The 16,486-nt window shown below is 47.9% G+C and overlaps 1 protein-coding gene across 1 annotated transcript in view; it reads left to right on the forward strand.

Annotated features, from left to right (window-relative positions):
- The window catches only part of FANCI (FA complementation group I), a 171,030-nt gene that overhangs the window by 48,759 nt on the left and 105,785 nt on the right, over positions 1 to 16,486 (forward strand). Inside the window, exons 8-9 of the mRNA XM_075345932.1 lie at positions 12,048 to 12,171; positions 13,772 to 13,857. Of these exons, the coding sequence (XP_075202047.1) occupies positions 12,048 to 12,171; positions 13,772 to 13,857 (210 nt within the window). The remainder of the gene's footprint in view (positions 1 to 12,047; positions 12,172 to 13,771; positions 13,858 to 16,486) is intronic.

Genomic DNA, 16,486 nt, shown 5'->3' on the forward strand with positions numbered 1-16,486 from the left:
CCCCCATCCTGGGCAGTGGTCACGACAGATACGAGTCTGTCAGGGTGGGGAGCAGTTTGTCTCCGCCACATGGCTCAGGGGACGTGGACTCAGCAGGAGTCCACCCTTCAGATCGATGTTCTGGAAATCGGGGCAGGGTATCTTACCCTATTAGCCTTCCAGAAGTGGCTAGAAAGAGAGCAGATCCGAATCCAGTCGGACATCTCCACAGCGGTGGCATACATCAACCACCAAGAAGGGACGCGCAGTCAGCAAGCCTTCCAGGAAGTCCGGCGAATCCTCATGTGGGTGGAGGACACAGCATCCACCATATCCGCAGTTCACATCCCGGGCGTAGAAAACTGGGAAGCAGACTTCCTCAGTCGCCAGGGTATGGACGCGGGGGAATGGTCCCTTCACTCGGACGTGTTTCAGGAAATCTGTTGCCGCTGGGGGGTGCCGGGCGTCGACCTAATGGCGTCTCGGCACACCAACAAGGTCCCGGCATTTATGGCACGATCGCGCGATCACAGAGCTCTGGCGGCAGACGCCTTAGTGCAAGATTGGTTGCAGTTCCGGCTCACATATGTGTTTCCACCTCTGGCACTCTTGCCCAGAGTACTGCGCAAAAATCAGATCCGATTGCAGCCGCGTCATACTCGTCGCACCAGACTGGCCGAGGAGATCGTGGTACCCGGATCTGTGGCATCTCACGGTCGGCCGACCGTGGTCACTACCAGACCGACCAGACTTACTGTCCCAAGGGCCGTTTTCTCCATCGGAATTCTGCGGCCCTGAACCTGACTGGGTGGCCTTTGTGTCCTGGATCCTAGCGTCTTCAGGATTATCCCAAGGGGTCGTTGCCACCATGAGACAGGCTAGGGAGCCCACGTCTGCTAAGATCTACCACAGAACGTGGAAGATTTTCTTAATCTGGTGCTCTACTCAGGGAGTGTCTCCCTGGCCATTTGCATTGCCTACTTTTCTTTCCTTCCTACAATAGGAGTTAGAAAAGGGCTTGTCGCTCGACTCCCTCAAAGGGCAAGTCTCAGCACTATCCGTGTTTTTTTCAGAAGCGTCTAGCACGTCTTTTTAAGGTGTGCACATTCCCGCAGGGGGTTTGTCATATCGTACCCCCGTACAAGCGGCCGTTAGATCCATGGGATCTGAACAGGGTTCTAGTTGCTCTCCAGAAGCCGTCTTTCGAGCCTCTGAAGGAAGTTTCTTTTTCCCGCCTGTCACAGAAGGTGGCGTTTCTCGTTGCGATCACATCGCTTCGGCGAGTGTCTGAGCTGGCAGCTCTGTCATCCAAGGCTCCCTTCCTGGTGTTTCACCAGGACAAGGTAGTGCTGCGCCCCATTCCGGAGTTTCTCCCTAAGGTCGTATCCTCGTTTCATCTTAATCAGGATATCTCCTTACCGTCCTTTTGCACTCATCCGGTTCACCGGTATGAGAATGATTTACGTTTGCTAGATCTGGTGAGAGCACTCAGAATCTACATTTCCCGCACGGCGCCCATACGCCGTTCCGATGCACTTTTTTTGTCCTTGTCGCTGGTACGCGCAAGAGGTTGCAGGCTTCTAAAGCCACCCTGGCTCGATGGATCACAGAACCAATTCTGGAAGCCTACCGTTCTGCAGGGCTTCCGGTTCTTTCAGGGCTGAAAGCCCATTCAACCAGAGCCGTGGGTGCGTCCTGGGCACTACGACACCAGGCTTCGGCTCAACAGGTGTGCCAGGCAGCTACCTGGTTGAGTCTGCACATTTTCACCAAACATTCTCAGGTGCATACCTATGCTTCGGCGGATGCCAGCTTAGGTAGAAGAGTCCTGCAGGCGGCAGTGATTTCCCCGTAGGGGAGGGCTGTCTTGCAGCTCTAACATGAGGTATTTATTTACCCACCCAGGGACAGCTTTTGGACGTCCCAATCGTCTGGGTCTCCCAATAGAGCGCTGAAGAAGAAGGGAATTTTGTTACTTACCGTAAATTCCTTTTCTTCTAGCTCTTATTGGGAGACCCAGCACCCTCCCTGTTGTCCTTCGGGATTTTTTTGTTGTTTGCGGGTACACATGTTGTTCATGTTGAACGGTTTTTTCAGTTCTCCGATGTTACTCGGAGTTAATTTGTTTAAACCAGTTATTGGCTTTCCTCCTTCTTGCTTTGGCACTAAAACTGGAGAACCCGTGACACCACGGGGGGGTATAGCCAGAAGGGGAGGGGCCTTACACTTTTTAGTGTAGTGCTTTGTGTGGCCTCCGGAGGGCAGTAGCTATACCCAATCGTCTGGGTCTCCCAATAAGAGCTAGAAGAAAAGGAATTTACGGTAAGTAACAAAATTCCCTTCTTCTGCGCTAGGTGACGACGCCCTCGCCCGGCTGTGAGGCCGGTTCATTTTTTCATTTTCTTGGGCATCTGCCTACGGCTTCCCATGATCTCGAGCTTCTCAAGAGGGACCGAGGCAGAGGGTGGCTATGGAGGGGCCCAGGCGAGCATAGTTCACAGAAGTCACTCAATCCACTCGCAGAGACCCTGTGGCGCTTTCCAGACCGTCCAGTTCTTCCGTGTCGAGCCCGCTCTGACACCAGGACTTAGAAGCCCTAAGTTTCCCGACCTTAAGAGCGGATCCCGGGTTCTTGCTCGCACAGGCCGGTTGGCAAGAAGGATGCAGACAATGTTGGAGACCGGGGAGCTGGTTCCCTCGAAAATGTATTACCACACGTGTGGCATTCATCCGGGGGGTAAAAGAGCACATCTTCTTTCCTCTCTCTTTCTCGCTCCTTTCCTGCACTACTGCCATGCTGACAGTCAGATCTGGATGCGGCTTTCTAGCGCGTCCCTCTAGGGGCCTGGTGTCGACGCGGTCATTTCAGTTCAGAGGCTTATCACTTATCGTCCCACGACCAAGGTGTTTCACGCAGAGAAGCGTCCATCTGGCTCGGCGGCATCGCCGTCCACTAGTGACGTGGGACCTTAATCTAGCGATGGGTTCACCTCACGGCTCTCGGTTTGAGCTTTTCCGAGGGCTTCTTACTCCCACATGTTTGGATAGGTGGGCTCCTCGTGACCGTCTCCTTGTCTCAAGGGGCATCAGGGCGGACATCTCTCTCTTGTTGCCTTTGTTCCCCCCCTTTTTTTCCAGGTCCTCCAGTAGGGCAAGGGGGGTGCTCCGGCCACTACCCTCCCTTCGGTCCAAGGCAGCCCGCCTTCCTTCCAGATAAGGTGTTTGGGGTTTCGAGTTCGGTTCTAGTACCTTCTCTCAGCCTGAAAAGAGCCTAGTCCGGACCGCACTTTTCGGTATACTCCGACAGTCAGTTCATCTTTCAGGACAGTTCCTCTTTTCATCCGGTCCCAGGAGGCGCATGCTGGCGCCCAGGGCTAAGATTTCCATAGAGATCCTTCCGTCATAGGTGAAGCCTATCGCATGGAACGGACCTCCGCCGTTTTTTTCTACCGTCCAAGGAGGGTTTCTTGGATGATTGGACTACAGACGTTGACGGACCGAGGTCTGCCGGGCCTCCTACTGGTCTAGTAGGCAGGCCTTTACTAGTTCCTATCAGGTCACACCCAAGCTTTGGCAGTGGCCAGTCTTGCCGTTATCTTTGCGGGCGGCAGTAGCACACCTGTAACAAGGTAGGTAATTGTAGGTCTGGGTCAAGCCCGACTGGAGGTAGCGGTTTCCTACCGATCTCCGGTGATGGTTCTCTTCCCACCCAGGGACTGCTTTTGGACATCCCATGGTCCTGTGTCCCCCAATGAAACGATGGAGAAAGATAGATTTTTGTGTACTCACCGTAAAATCTCTTTCTCTGAGTCTTCATTGGGGGACACAGCACCCACCCTGCTTGTGTTTTTTTGAGTTACATTTTACCGGTCTGTTGCCTCAGTGGCCTTATTCCCAGGCCATTGGTCGCACGTCTATTTGGTTAAGGTTTTTTCCTTGTCTTATTCCGGATTGTTTGGTTCTCCTCCTACTGCTTGTGCACTAAACTGATTGAGTCCGCCTCTGGCTCAGGGGTTATACTGCTGGGGAGGAGCTAACTTTTTCTGTTTACTTAGTGTCAGCCTCCTAGTGACAGCAGCATAACCCATGGTCCTGTGTCCCCCAATGAAGACTCAGAGAAAGAGATTTTACGGTGAGTACACAAAAATCTATCTTTTTCAGAAAATGGGGCTGTGTGACAACTTATTTTTTGCATCCTGAGCTAATATTTTTACAGATATTATTTTGGGGTGGATATGATGTTTTGATCGCTTCCTACTACATTTTATTGCAAAGTTGTGACAGGCAAAAAGCCATAATTCTGTCTATTTGATCTTTTTTTTTCTTTTACTCTGTTTACTGATCGGATTAATTTATTTTATATTTTAATACATTGGTATTGCTGCATTCAGAAATGTCCTAATATGTATATTGTTTTATAATTTTTAATTGTTTTATTTTCAACGGGGCAAAATGGAAATGATTTGAACCTTTTTTATGTTATTTTTTCATATTTTTAAAGACTTTTTGCTTCATTTTTTTTTGTTGTATTTACTCGACCCGATAGGGGAGGTGAAGCTGCGATCTATGGTTGTTTGTGCTATAAAGAGTAGTGCATCACGATCTGCTATAAATGTCGGCTTGCAGCCTGCATTCACAGGAGGATCGTAATCCCAGGCACATGGGTCATCAGCTGACCCCCAACTGTCATGACAATCCATCGGCACCCCGCGATCACGTCATGGGGCCACCGATGGGAGCTGGAATGACGTACTCCCTGCTCACGCAACTTAAATCCCGCTGTCAAAAATTGATTGGATTTAACTGGTCAATAGCCACGGGCAGATTGGAGAACTACCTGAGTCTGTTAGAGGCACATAATGGCTGAAAAATGCAGCCTCAGCGTGCCCGGACATGATAGGGACAGGATATATGATGTCATGAAGTGGTTAACCCCTTCACGACCAAGGACGGATCGGATCTATCAGTCATGGAGCGGGCAGGTTGCAGCGATCCGCGCACATATCAGCTGTTTTCAACAGCTGACATGTGTGCCTGCATGTTACGAGTGGAATCACTTCCACTCGCAACATTTAACCCCTTACATCTCGCTGCCAAAGTCTGGCAGCGAGATGTATATGCGCGCGGCCATTACTTTTACTTACCGCCGCCCCCACCAGAAGTCACGTGCGTGATCACATGACTTTCGGTGGTTGCCATGGTAAGCACAGGGTCATGTGATGACGCCTCTAGCTATCATGAGTGACTTTCGGTTTCACTCGGCCCGGAGCCGAATGAATCAGAAAGTGATCATATCTGCTGTTTAGCTGTGATCAGCAGATAGGGCAGAGCGATCGGATTGCTGATCCACATAGCCCCCTAGGGGGACTAGTAAAATAAAATAAAAAAAAAGTTTTAAAAAATTAAAAAAAACAACAAAAACCTAAAAGTTCAAATCACCCCTCTTTTGTCCCATTGAAAATTAAAGGGTTAAAAAAAATAAAAAAATATACACATTTGGTATCGCCGCATTCAGAAATGCCTGATCTATCAAAATATAAATCAATTAATCTGATCAGTAAACGGCGTAGCGTCAAAAAATTTCCGAACACCAAAATTACGTTTTTTGGTCGCCGCAAGTTTTGCGCAAAATGCAATAACAGGCGATCAAAACATAGCATCTGCGCAAAAATGGTACCATTAGAAACGTCAGCTCGAGACGCAAAAAATAAGCCGTCACTGAGCCATAGATCCCGAAAAATAAGAACGCTACAGGTTTCGGAAAATGGCGCAAAACATGCGCCACTTTTATTGGACAAACTTGTGATTTTTTTTTAACCCCTTAGATTCAAGTAAAACTACACATGTTTGGTGTCTACAAACTCGCACCGACCTGAGGCATCACAATGACACATCAGTTTTACCTTATAGTAAACACTGTGACTAAAATATCCCAAAAACTATTGTGCGATCACACTTTTTTTTTTTTTTGCAGTTTTTCCACACTTGGAATTTTTTTTGCTGTTTTCCAGTACACTATATGGTAAAACTTATGGTTTAATTTAAAAGTACAACTCGTCCCGCAAAATACAAGCCCTCATATGGCAAGATTGACAGAAAAATTAAAAAGTTACGGCTCTCGGAAGTAGGGGAGCAAAAAACAAAAACGGAAAACGCTCTGGGGCTGAAGGGGTTAATATAAGTGCGTACAAATAACACAAATCCTTCTGCCTTTTGATCCACTGTAAGGAAATCCTTTTATGCCCAAAAAAGAAAAAAGTAGTCTAGCAGTGATACCATTATTGGCGAACGAGAAAAATATTTCCAACTTTCAGCAAACAGAAGCCCCTTCATCAGGTCATTTTACCAATGAATGACCCAAACTAATAAAACTGAGGTTTTTGTTACAATTGTAGATGTGGTAGGGGTGATACTTTTGTCTATTTTTGGGCATGGAAGCATTTACTTAGATTTTACTGGCTATCACAGTCCCACAATATAATTTTTTATTGTACCTTGTGATCTGTTGTAAAAAAAAAACCCATTTTCTTTGTCGCTCCTAATTGGGAGACCCAGACAATTGGGTGTATAGCTATGCCTCCGGAGGCCACACAAAGTATTACACTAAAAGTGTAAAGCCCCTCCCCTTCAGCCTATACACCCCCCGTACTGCTACGGGCTCATCAGTTTTTATGCTTTGTGCGAAGGAGGTCAGACATCCACGCATAGCTCCACAGCTTAGTCAGCAGCAGCTGCTGACTATGTCGGATGGAAGAAAAGAGGGCCCATGACAGGGCCCCCAGCATGCTCCCTTCTCACCCCACTCTTGTCGGCGGTGTTGTTAAGGTTGAGGTATCCATTGCGGGTACGGAGGCTGGAGCCCACATGCTGCTTTCCTTCCCCATCCCTCAATTAGGGCTCTGGGTGAAGTGGGATCCCATCGGTCTCCAGGCACAGGAGACCGTGCTCCATCCACAGCTCCTGAGGACCCTGCTGGATAGGAGCCGAGTATCGTTCAGGGACATGGCCCTGCTACTTGGAGGTACTCTGTGTCCCCGTGGGGACCGCGCACAGCAACACTCCAGCATTGCTGGGTGTGCTAGTGCACCGGGGACAGCAGCGCTGGCTGCATTTGTGCCACTATACACTTCAGCGTCGCTGAGTGTGTTTGTGTCTTTCTTCCCGCCCCCAGCCCTGCCAGTCAGGGGAAGGGCGGGACGCTGTACAGGTCGGCAGCACTGAGGGCTGGAGCATGCTTTGCATACTCCACCCCCCTCACTCTGCACAGTGGGGCACCAGTTCCCGCACTTTTCTGGGTCACGCCCACGGCTCCCTCCTCTCCCCAGGACGCTGGCAGCCATTCCTCTCAGCTCTGCTAACGCTGGAGAGGAGAGACAAGCTCAAAGAGACCCAGGCAGGAATTCTGGTGCCCACACAAACGCTTTGCGCAGGCGGTAAGCAGCACCTGTGGTGCTGGCCCCACTAGTGCAGAAGTGTATTTATAGTTTATATGATTATAGTCTATACTTTACACTGTAGGGTGCACTGTTGATTTGTGGCTATATACCCTCCTGTATTGCTCAGAGGAGACAACAGCATGTCGTCCACAAATAGCAAGGGTGCCAAGGCACTGACTTACTATGCTGCCTGTGCAGCATGTACGGCTATACTGCCGGCAGGTTCCACTGACCCTCATTGTGTGCAATGCTCGGCCCCTGTGGCACTTTCTCAGCCGGAGCCTCTGCTAGGGGTGGCCCAGGGAGAACCACCTGTTGACACTGTCCAGGTGACAGGGACGGAGTTTGCAGTTTTTACTGAAAGACTTTCTGAGACTATGGCTAAGATATTAGAAGCCTTGCAGTCCAGGCCGGCATCTCAAGCCAGGGGCACTGTGGAATCATTGTCCCCTGGTTCCCCTCAGTTGGAACAGCAATGTCTTCCCGGGGTGTCTCATGGATCCCAGGGTGAGGTCTCTGACACGGACCGCAGCCCCAGACCGACTAAGCGAGCTCGCTATGAAATTCCCTCGACATCATCACAATGTTCAGGGTCTCAGCGAGAGGACTCTCTGTATGATGAAGCGGAGGTAGCTGATCAGGATTCTGATCCTGAAGCCGCTCTCAACCTTGATACTCCTGATGGGGACGCCATAGTGAATGATCTTATTGCGTCCATCAATGAAATGTTGAATATTTCTCCCTCAGCTCCTCCTGTGGAGGAGTCAGCTTCTCAGCAGGAGAAATTCCGTTTCAGGTTTCCCAAGCGTACAAAGAGTATGTTTCTGGACCACTCTGACTTCAGAGAGGCAGTCCAGAAACACCGAGCTTATCCAGATAAGCGTTTTTCCAAGCGCCTTAAGGATACACGTTACCTTTCCCCCCTGACGTGGTCAAGGGCTGGACTCAGTGTCCCAAGGTGGATCCTCCAATCTCCAGACTGGCGGCTAGATCCATAGTTGCAGTGGAAGATGGAGCTTCACTAAAGGATGCCACTGACAGACAGATGGAGCTCTGGTTGAAATCCATCTATGAAGCTATCGGCGCGTCTTTTGCTCCAGCATTCGCAGCCGTATGGGCACTCCAAGCTATCTCAGCTGGTCAGGCGCAAATTGACGCACTCACACGTACGTCTGCGCCGCAGGTGGCGTCCATAACCTCTCAAACGTCGGCATTTGCGTCCTACGCTATTAATGCTGTCCTGGACTCTGCGACCCGTACGGCGGTTGCAGCCGTCAATTCGGTGGCAATACGCAGGGCCTTGTGGCTGCGGGAATGGAAGGCAGATTCGGCTTCCAAAAAGTGCTTAACTGGATTGCCATTTTCTGGCGACCGTTTGTTTGGTGAGAGATTGGATGAAATCATCAAACAATCCAAGGGAAAGGAAACATCCTTACCCCAGGCCAAACCAAAAACACCCCAACAGAGGAGGGGACAGTCGAGGTTTCGGTCCTTTCGGGGTACGGGCAGGTCCCAATTCTCCTCGTCCAAAAGGCCTCAGAAGGATCAGAGGAACTCCGACGCATGGCGGTCTAAATCACGCCCTAAAAAGACCGCCGGAGGTGCCGCTACCAAGGCGGCTTCCTCATGACTTACGGCCTCCTCACACCGCATCCTCGGTCGGTGGCAGGCTCTCCCGCTTTTGCGACACCTGGCTGCCACAAGTAAAAGACCGTTGGGTGAGAGACATTTTGTCTCACGGTTACAGGATAGAGTTCAGCTCTCGTCCTCCGACTCGATTCTTCAGAACATCTCCGCCTCCCGAGCGAGCCGAGGCTCTTCTGCAGGCGGTGGGCATTCTGAAGGCAGAAGGAGTGGTGGTCCCGGTTCCTCTTCAGCAACAGGGTCACGGTTTCTACTCCAACCTGTTTGTGGTTCCAAAGAAGGACGGGTCCTTCCGTCCTGTTTTGGACCTAAAACTGCTCAACAAACACGTAAGGACCAGGCGGTTCCGGATGGAATCCCTCCGCTCCGTCATCGCCTCACTGTCCCAAGGAGATTTCCTAGCATCGATCGATATCAAGGATGCTTATCTCCACGTACCAATTGCTCCAGAGCATCAGCGCTTCTTGCGCTTCGCCATAGGAGACGAACACCTTCAGTTCGCGGCACTGCCGTTCGGCCTGGCGACAGCCCCAAGGGTTTTCACCAAGGTCATGGCTACAGTAGTTGCGGTCCTCCACTCTCAGGGTCACTCAGTGATACCTTACTTAGACGATCTGCTGGTCAAGGCACCCTCTCAAGAGGCATGCCAACACAGCCTCAACGTTATTCTGGAGATTCTCCAGAGTTTCGGGTGGATCATCAATTTTCCAAAGTCAAATCTGACACCGGTCCAATCACTGACATATCTTGGCATGGAGTTTCATACTCTTCCAGCGATAGTGAAGCTTCCGCTGGACAAACAGCGTTCACTACAGACAGGGGTACAATCTCTCCTTCAAGGTCGGTCACACCCCTTGAGGCGCCTCATGTACTTCCTGGGGAAGATGGTGGCAGCAATGGAAGCAGTCCCTTTCGCGCAGTTTCACCTGCGTCCTCTTCAATGGGACATCCTACGCAAGTGGGAAAGGAGGCCGACGTCCCTAGACAGGAACGTCTCCCTCTCTCAAGCAACCAAAGCTTCCCTTCGGTGGTGGCTTCTTCCCACCTCATTATCGAAAGGAAAATCCTTCCTACCCCCATCCTGGGCGGTGGTCACGACGGACGCGAGCCTGTCAGGGTGGGGAGCAGTTTTTTCTCCACCACAGGGCTCAGGGTACGTGGACTCAGCAAGAGTCCTCACTTCAGATCAATGTTCTGCAGATCAGGGCAGTGTATCTTGCCCTAAAAGCGTTCCAGCAGTGGCTGGAAGGCAAGCAGATCCGAATTCAGTCGGACAACTCCACAGCGGTGGCTTACATCAACCACCAAGGTGGGACACGCAGTCGGCAAGCCTTCCAGGAAGTCCGGAGGATTCTGCTGTGGGTGGAAGCCACAGCATCCACCATATCCGCAGTTCACATCCCGGGCGTAGAAAACTGGGAAGCAGACTTTCTCAGTCGCCAGGGCATGGACGCAGGGGAATGGTCCCTTCACCCGGACGTGTTTCAGGAGATCTGTTGCCGCTGGGGGATGCCGGACGTCGACCTAATGGCGTCACGGCACAACAACAAGGTCCCAACATTCATGGCTCGATCTCAAGATCACAGAGCTCTGGCGGCAGACGCCTTAGTTCAGGATTGGTCGCAGTTTCAGCTTCCTTATGTGTTTTCTCCTCTGGCTCTGTTGCCCAGAGTGTTACGCAAGATAAGGGCCGACTGCCGCCGCGCCATCCTCGTCGCTCCAGACTGGCCGAGGAGGTCGTGGTACCCGGATCTGTGGCATCTCACGGTCGGCCAACCGTGGGCACTGCCAGACCGACCAGATTTGCTATCTCAAGGGCCGTTTTTCCATCTGAATTCTGCGGCCCTCAACCTGACTGTGTGGCCATTGAGTCCTGGATCCTAGCGTCTTCAGGATTATCTCAAGAGGTCATTGCCACTATGAGACAGGCTAGGAAACCAACGTCCGCCAAGATTTCCTCCCTAAGGTGGTATCCCCTTTTCATCTCAATCAGGACATCTCCTTACCCTCGTTTTGTCCTCATCCAGTTCACCAATGTGAAAAGGATTTGCACTTGTTAGATCTGGTGAGAGCACTCAGACTCTACATTTCTCGTACGGCGCCCCTGCGCCGCTCCGATGCACTCTTTGTCCTTGTCGCTGGCCAGCGTAAAGGGACACAAGCTTCCAAATCAACCCTGGCTCGGTGGATCAAGGAACCAATTCTCGAAGCTTACCGTTCCTCGGGGCTTCCGGTTCCCTCAGGACTGAAGGCCCATTCTACCAGGGCCGTGGGAGCGTCCTGGGCCTTGCGACACCAGGCTACGGCTCAGCAGGTGTGTCAGGCAGCTACCTGGTCGAGCCTGCACACTTTCACGAAACACTATCAGGTGCATACCTATGCTTCGGCAGATGCCAGCCTAGGTAGGCGAGTCCTTCAGGCGGCAGTTGCCCACCTGTAGGACGGAGCCGTTACGGCTCTATTATGAGGTATTATTTACCCACCCAGGGACTGCTTTTGGACGTCCCAATTGTCTGGGTCTCCCAATTAGGAGCGACAAAGAAGAAGGGAATTTTGTTTACTTACCGTAAATTCCTTTTCTTCTAGCTCCAATTGGGAGACCCAGCACCCGCCCCTGTTTTTGTATACACATGTTGTTCATGTTAAATGGTTTCAGTTCTCCGATATTCCTTCGGATTGAATTTACTTTAAACCAGTTTATAATTTTTTCCTCCTTCTGGCTTTTGCACCAAAACTGATGAGCCCGTAGCAGTACGGGGGGTGTATAGGCTGAAGGGGAGGGGCTTTACACTTTTAGTGTAATACTTTGTGTGGCCTCCGGAGGCATAGCTATACACCCAATTGTCTGGGTCTCCCAATTGGAGCTAGAAGAAAAGGAATTTACGGTAAGTAAACAAAATTCCCTTCATTATTAATACATTTCCCATCACAGAAAACTGAATATTTTACAAAATATTATTATGATTTTATTAATATGTGCTGTTTCAGAGATGTTTTCCTAAGTACAGAAGAACTTCAGTTTGTTGTGGAGAAAGTTTTAAGACTGTTGTGTAACATAGACCTCCAAGAAATGCCTCCACTCGTGTACCAGTTACTGCTGCTTTCGGCCAAGGTAAGTTTTAGCTGCATGTATGCCATTATTGGGGAATATATATCTGGATGTACAGATTCATACGCACTTAATGCTGTTAAGTAGCTTGTTCTCAGTAAATGAAATACAGATATATACTCATGTCCTTCTTACCTTTCTTCTTGGCTCGACTATCCCGAGCCATGACATGATTGTGACACTGTCATGAGTTGTCCCTGCTACATTATTCATGTACTAAGGCATGAATAATTCACAGCAGATTTCTTTTCTTCTCATTTGGACATTCTCTTACAGTACAAAATGACCAAAGTGTGGAATGGACAAGGCAACTGTTAGATGAATTCGTAACTGCCTTAGTGATTGGAGTCAAAGAGTTGTCATAAATGGCTGCACATCCAGTTGGAAGACTGTCTCAAGTGGGGTACCACAGGGCTCTGTCCTGAGCCCCGTGTTGCTTAACATCTTTATCAATGATTTAGATGAAGGAATTAAGGGTAAACTGATTCAATTTGCTGATGATACAAAGCTAGGAGGAAAAGCTAATACTAGAGGAGAGAGAGAGAGGATTCAACAAGATCTAAACAAGCTGGAACAGTGGGCAGCAACTAATAGAATGTTTTTTAACAGGGAGAAATGCAAAGTCATACATCTTGGCAAGAATAAGGTAAAGAGCATATACAGCATAGGAGGAATAGAGCTCTCCAACAGCATGTGTGAAAAGGACTTAGGTATACTAATAGATCACAGAAAGAACATGAGTCAACAGTGTGATGCAGCAGCAAAAAAGGCAAACACCATTCTAGGATGTATTAACAGAAGCATACAGTCTAGATCACGTGAAGTCATTATCCCCCTTTACTCCTCTTTGGTCAGACCTCATCTGGAATATTGTGTCCAGTTCTGGGCACCACATTTTAAAAAAGACATCAACAAACTGGAGCAAGTTCAGAGAAGAGTGACCAGAATGGTGACTGGTCTGCAAACCATGTCCTATGAGGTTTGGTTACAGGATTTAGGATTGTTTAGCTTGCAAAATAGAAGACTGAGAGGAGACCTAATAGCGGTCTACTAATATCTTAAAGGCTGTCACACTGTAGAGGGATCAGTTTTATTCTCTTTTTCACAAGGAAAGACTAGAAGCAATGGGATAAAACTGATGGGGAGGAGACTCATTAGATATTAGAAAAAACTTTTTGACAGTGAGGGTGATCAACGAGTGGAACAGACTGCCACAAGAGGTGGTGAGTTCTCCTTCAATGGAAGTCTTAAAGAGGTTGAATGGACATCTGTCTGGGATGATTTAGTGAATCCTGCTTTGAGCAGGGGGTTGGACTAGATGACACAGGAGGTCCATTCCAGCTTTAATATTCTATGATTCTATTTTATGATACAAATATTAGAACTCTCACGTGCCCATGACTGATTTTTTTCGACTGTGATCTTGAGACTTTGAAAACAGTGTGGAATTGATTTGTCTATTGGAAAATAGAATATTCTTTAAGTATTTTGCAAAGAACAACTTTTATTTGTGAAGACCCCTTGAGCGGTTAGATTTTTTTCATTTTAAAGGATGACTCCTTGTTTATAGGTAATTTATCCGATATTACTTGTGTTATTTCAGGGCAGCAAGAAGCACATTCTTGAAGGAGTTATTAATGTGTTCAATGATTTAGACCAGCAGGTAATGATGGAGGAGAAGAACGCAGAGTAAGTCAAACTAAACACTTAAGTGACTTGTGTTGATATTAACCCAGCATATGGCGTATATTTACATCATATGACGGCTCCCTAAAGTTGGGAGCTGGCATATGATGTACACTTGCGAGCCTGCATCTTTCCCGGTAGATGATGGCTGTGATATTCAGCCATCATCTACCCCTTTTAATTGCATCTATAGTGGAGCTCTGCCCACGGTTGGTAACCTGTAAAATGCTGCTGTCAAGCTGTGACAGCAACATTTACTGTGTGCCAGCATGGGGGACTTGTCATTCCATGCAGCAAAGGGTTACCATGATGGGCAGCGGTCTGTTGAAGACCCCTGTACTTGCCATAACGGTACTCATGTGAAAGTCAGCCTGTAGCGTTTATAGGTGACTGTGATTTTCTCTATACACAACAGTACTGTAGTATTGCTGTGTATAGTACAAGCAATCAAGCCCCCTAAGGGGACCAACAAATACAAAAACATTTTTCATTTTTTTTTTTTTTTTAAATTCAAATCGCCAACTTTTCCTCCATTAAAAATAGATAAAAATATACAATTTTTTTGTATTTGCTTGTCAGTAAAAGTCCAAACTATCAAAATATGAAATTATGTAACCCGATCGTTAAACAGTGTAACAAGACAAATGTGAAATGCTAGAATTACGTTTTATCGGCTGCCACAATAGCGCAAAGAAAAATAATGGTATAAGAAGCAACCAAAATATCTTAAATACCCGAAAATGATCTCAATCAAAATGTCGGCCCAGGACACAAAATACAACCCTTCACATGGCCCCACCAATTGAAAATGAAAATGTTATGGATGTCGGAAACTCACAACATAAGCAATAATTTTTGTTCTGTTTACAAATTTCAGAACACTTTTTTCACCACTAAAAAAATATGCATGTTTGGTATCGCTATATTTATACTGTCCTGGAGAATCATATTGCTGATTAATTTTTACCATATAGTTAACACTGTAAATAAAAAAGAAATACCGAAAAACAATTGTGGAATTGCACTTTTTTGCAATTTTAATCGCACTTGGAATTTTTTTTCTGCATTTGAATACATCAAATGACAAAATGAATAGTGTCACTCATAAGTACAACGCATCCTACAAAAAGCAAGCCCTGATACAATGGCACAAGGAAAAATAAAAAGGTTATGGCTCTTGCAAGAAGGAGAGGAAATAAACAAAACGCAAAAATGGAAAATAGCCATGATGTAAGAAATGGGTTAAAAGGACGCAATAATCAGAAAATAGATAATAATATTTAAAGGGGTTGTACCACAAAGCAACACGTTATCTATCCACAAGATAATTAATAAATGTATGATCCCTAGGGTCTGATGGTATTAGTGTAGCATGTGTCCACCTCTATAAAATGAAACAAAGTAAATAAACAGTAAAAATGCATAGGACCTCAGTCAGTTGGAAAATTACCAGAAATTGCGATAACAGCGGAAACTGCGCAGCTATTTCATCTACGATGGCATTGAATGGTGCTTCGTTGTGTATCTTTTTCCACCAATATTCAGCTAAGTGACTGGGCAATAAATTTGGCGATGTACCTTTCATTTTTCGCAATATTTTGTTTTTAATGTGACCCCAGTGGCATTCGATCCTTTGCGTGTTTGCACCCTTTATGGGGTCAATGAAATTTTGTTGATGATTCACCGTTTCGTGCATTGAAACCTTGCCATGTGGAAATGTTCCGATAAGCGGCCCATTCGTCTGATCTGATTAATGTGTCGGTGCTATATGGTGTTGAATCATCGGTTGCAACGTTTGTTCGTTCCGACGAAGCATGTGGAACATGCATAAGTCTTGTTTCCCATCCAGTTTTTTCCACACCATTCCGAAAATCCACGGACCAACGACCTGGCGGCATGGAGGTCCTATGCATTTTTACTGTTTATTTACTTTGTTTCATTTTATAGAGGTGGACACATTTCTTCATCGTTCCTTATGGGAGACCCAGACCATGGGTGTATAGCTTCTGCCTCCGGAGGACACACAAAGTACTACACTAAAAAGTGTAGCTCCTCCCTCCTAGCATATACACCCCCTGGATAACCAAATATAGCCAGTTCAATGGTTTGTGTTCAGGAGGCACACATCCACACATGCATTCTCATCTGATTTTTTATTTTAAAGAGTTTGAAGAAAAGCGGGTCCAGGCTGGACCCCCGGCATGTCCCTTCTCACCCCACTGTGTCGGCGGTGTTGTTAAGGTTGATTTCAAGGCTGGAGCCTTACATGCCGCGCTCCTTCACCATCCCTCGGGCTCTGGCTTGAAGTGGGAGCCAGCACGGTTCTCACTGCTTTGCAGGAGACCGGTCTCCATCCGCAGCCCTTTCAGGACCCTGCCGGACGGAGCACTCATCCCTCAGGGACCTGGCCCTGCGTCTCACAAGCTAAGTATTTGAGACGTTATTGTCAGGGGGTCCCTTGCATCTTTATTGTGGGGGAGAGTGTGTCAGGTTTCTTTGGTGACATTTCCACCCGGTTCTCTGGTTTTCACCTGAGAACCGCGCCGAGGGGGGCCTGCGCGCCGGCCGCATTGTAAAATTTAGGCCCCGGCTTCGGCTGCGGCCTACTTTCGTTTTCACTGCCCCTGCATGT

Source organism: Anomaloglossus baeobatrachus, chromosome 4, assembly GCF_048569485.1.
Source record: "Anomaloglossus baeobatrachus isolate aAnoBae1 chromosome 4, aAnoBae1.hap1, whole genome shotgun sequence".
In the NCBI taxonomy this organism is placed as follows: Eukaryota; Metazoa; Chordata; class Amphibia; order Anura; family Aromobatidae; genus Anomaloglossus; species Anomaloglossus baeobatrachus.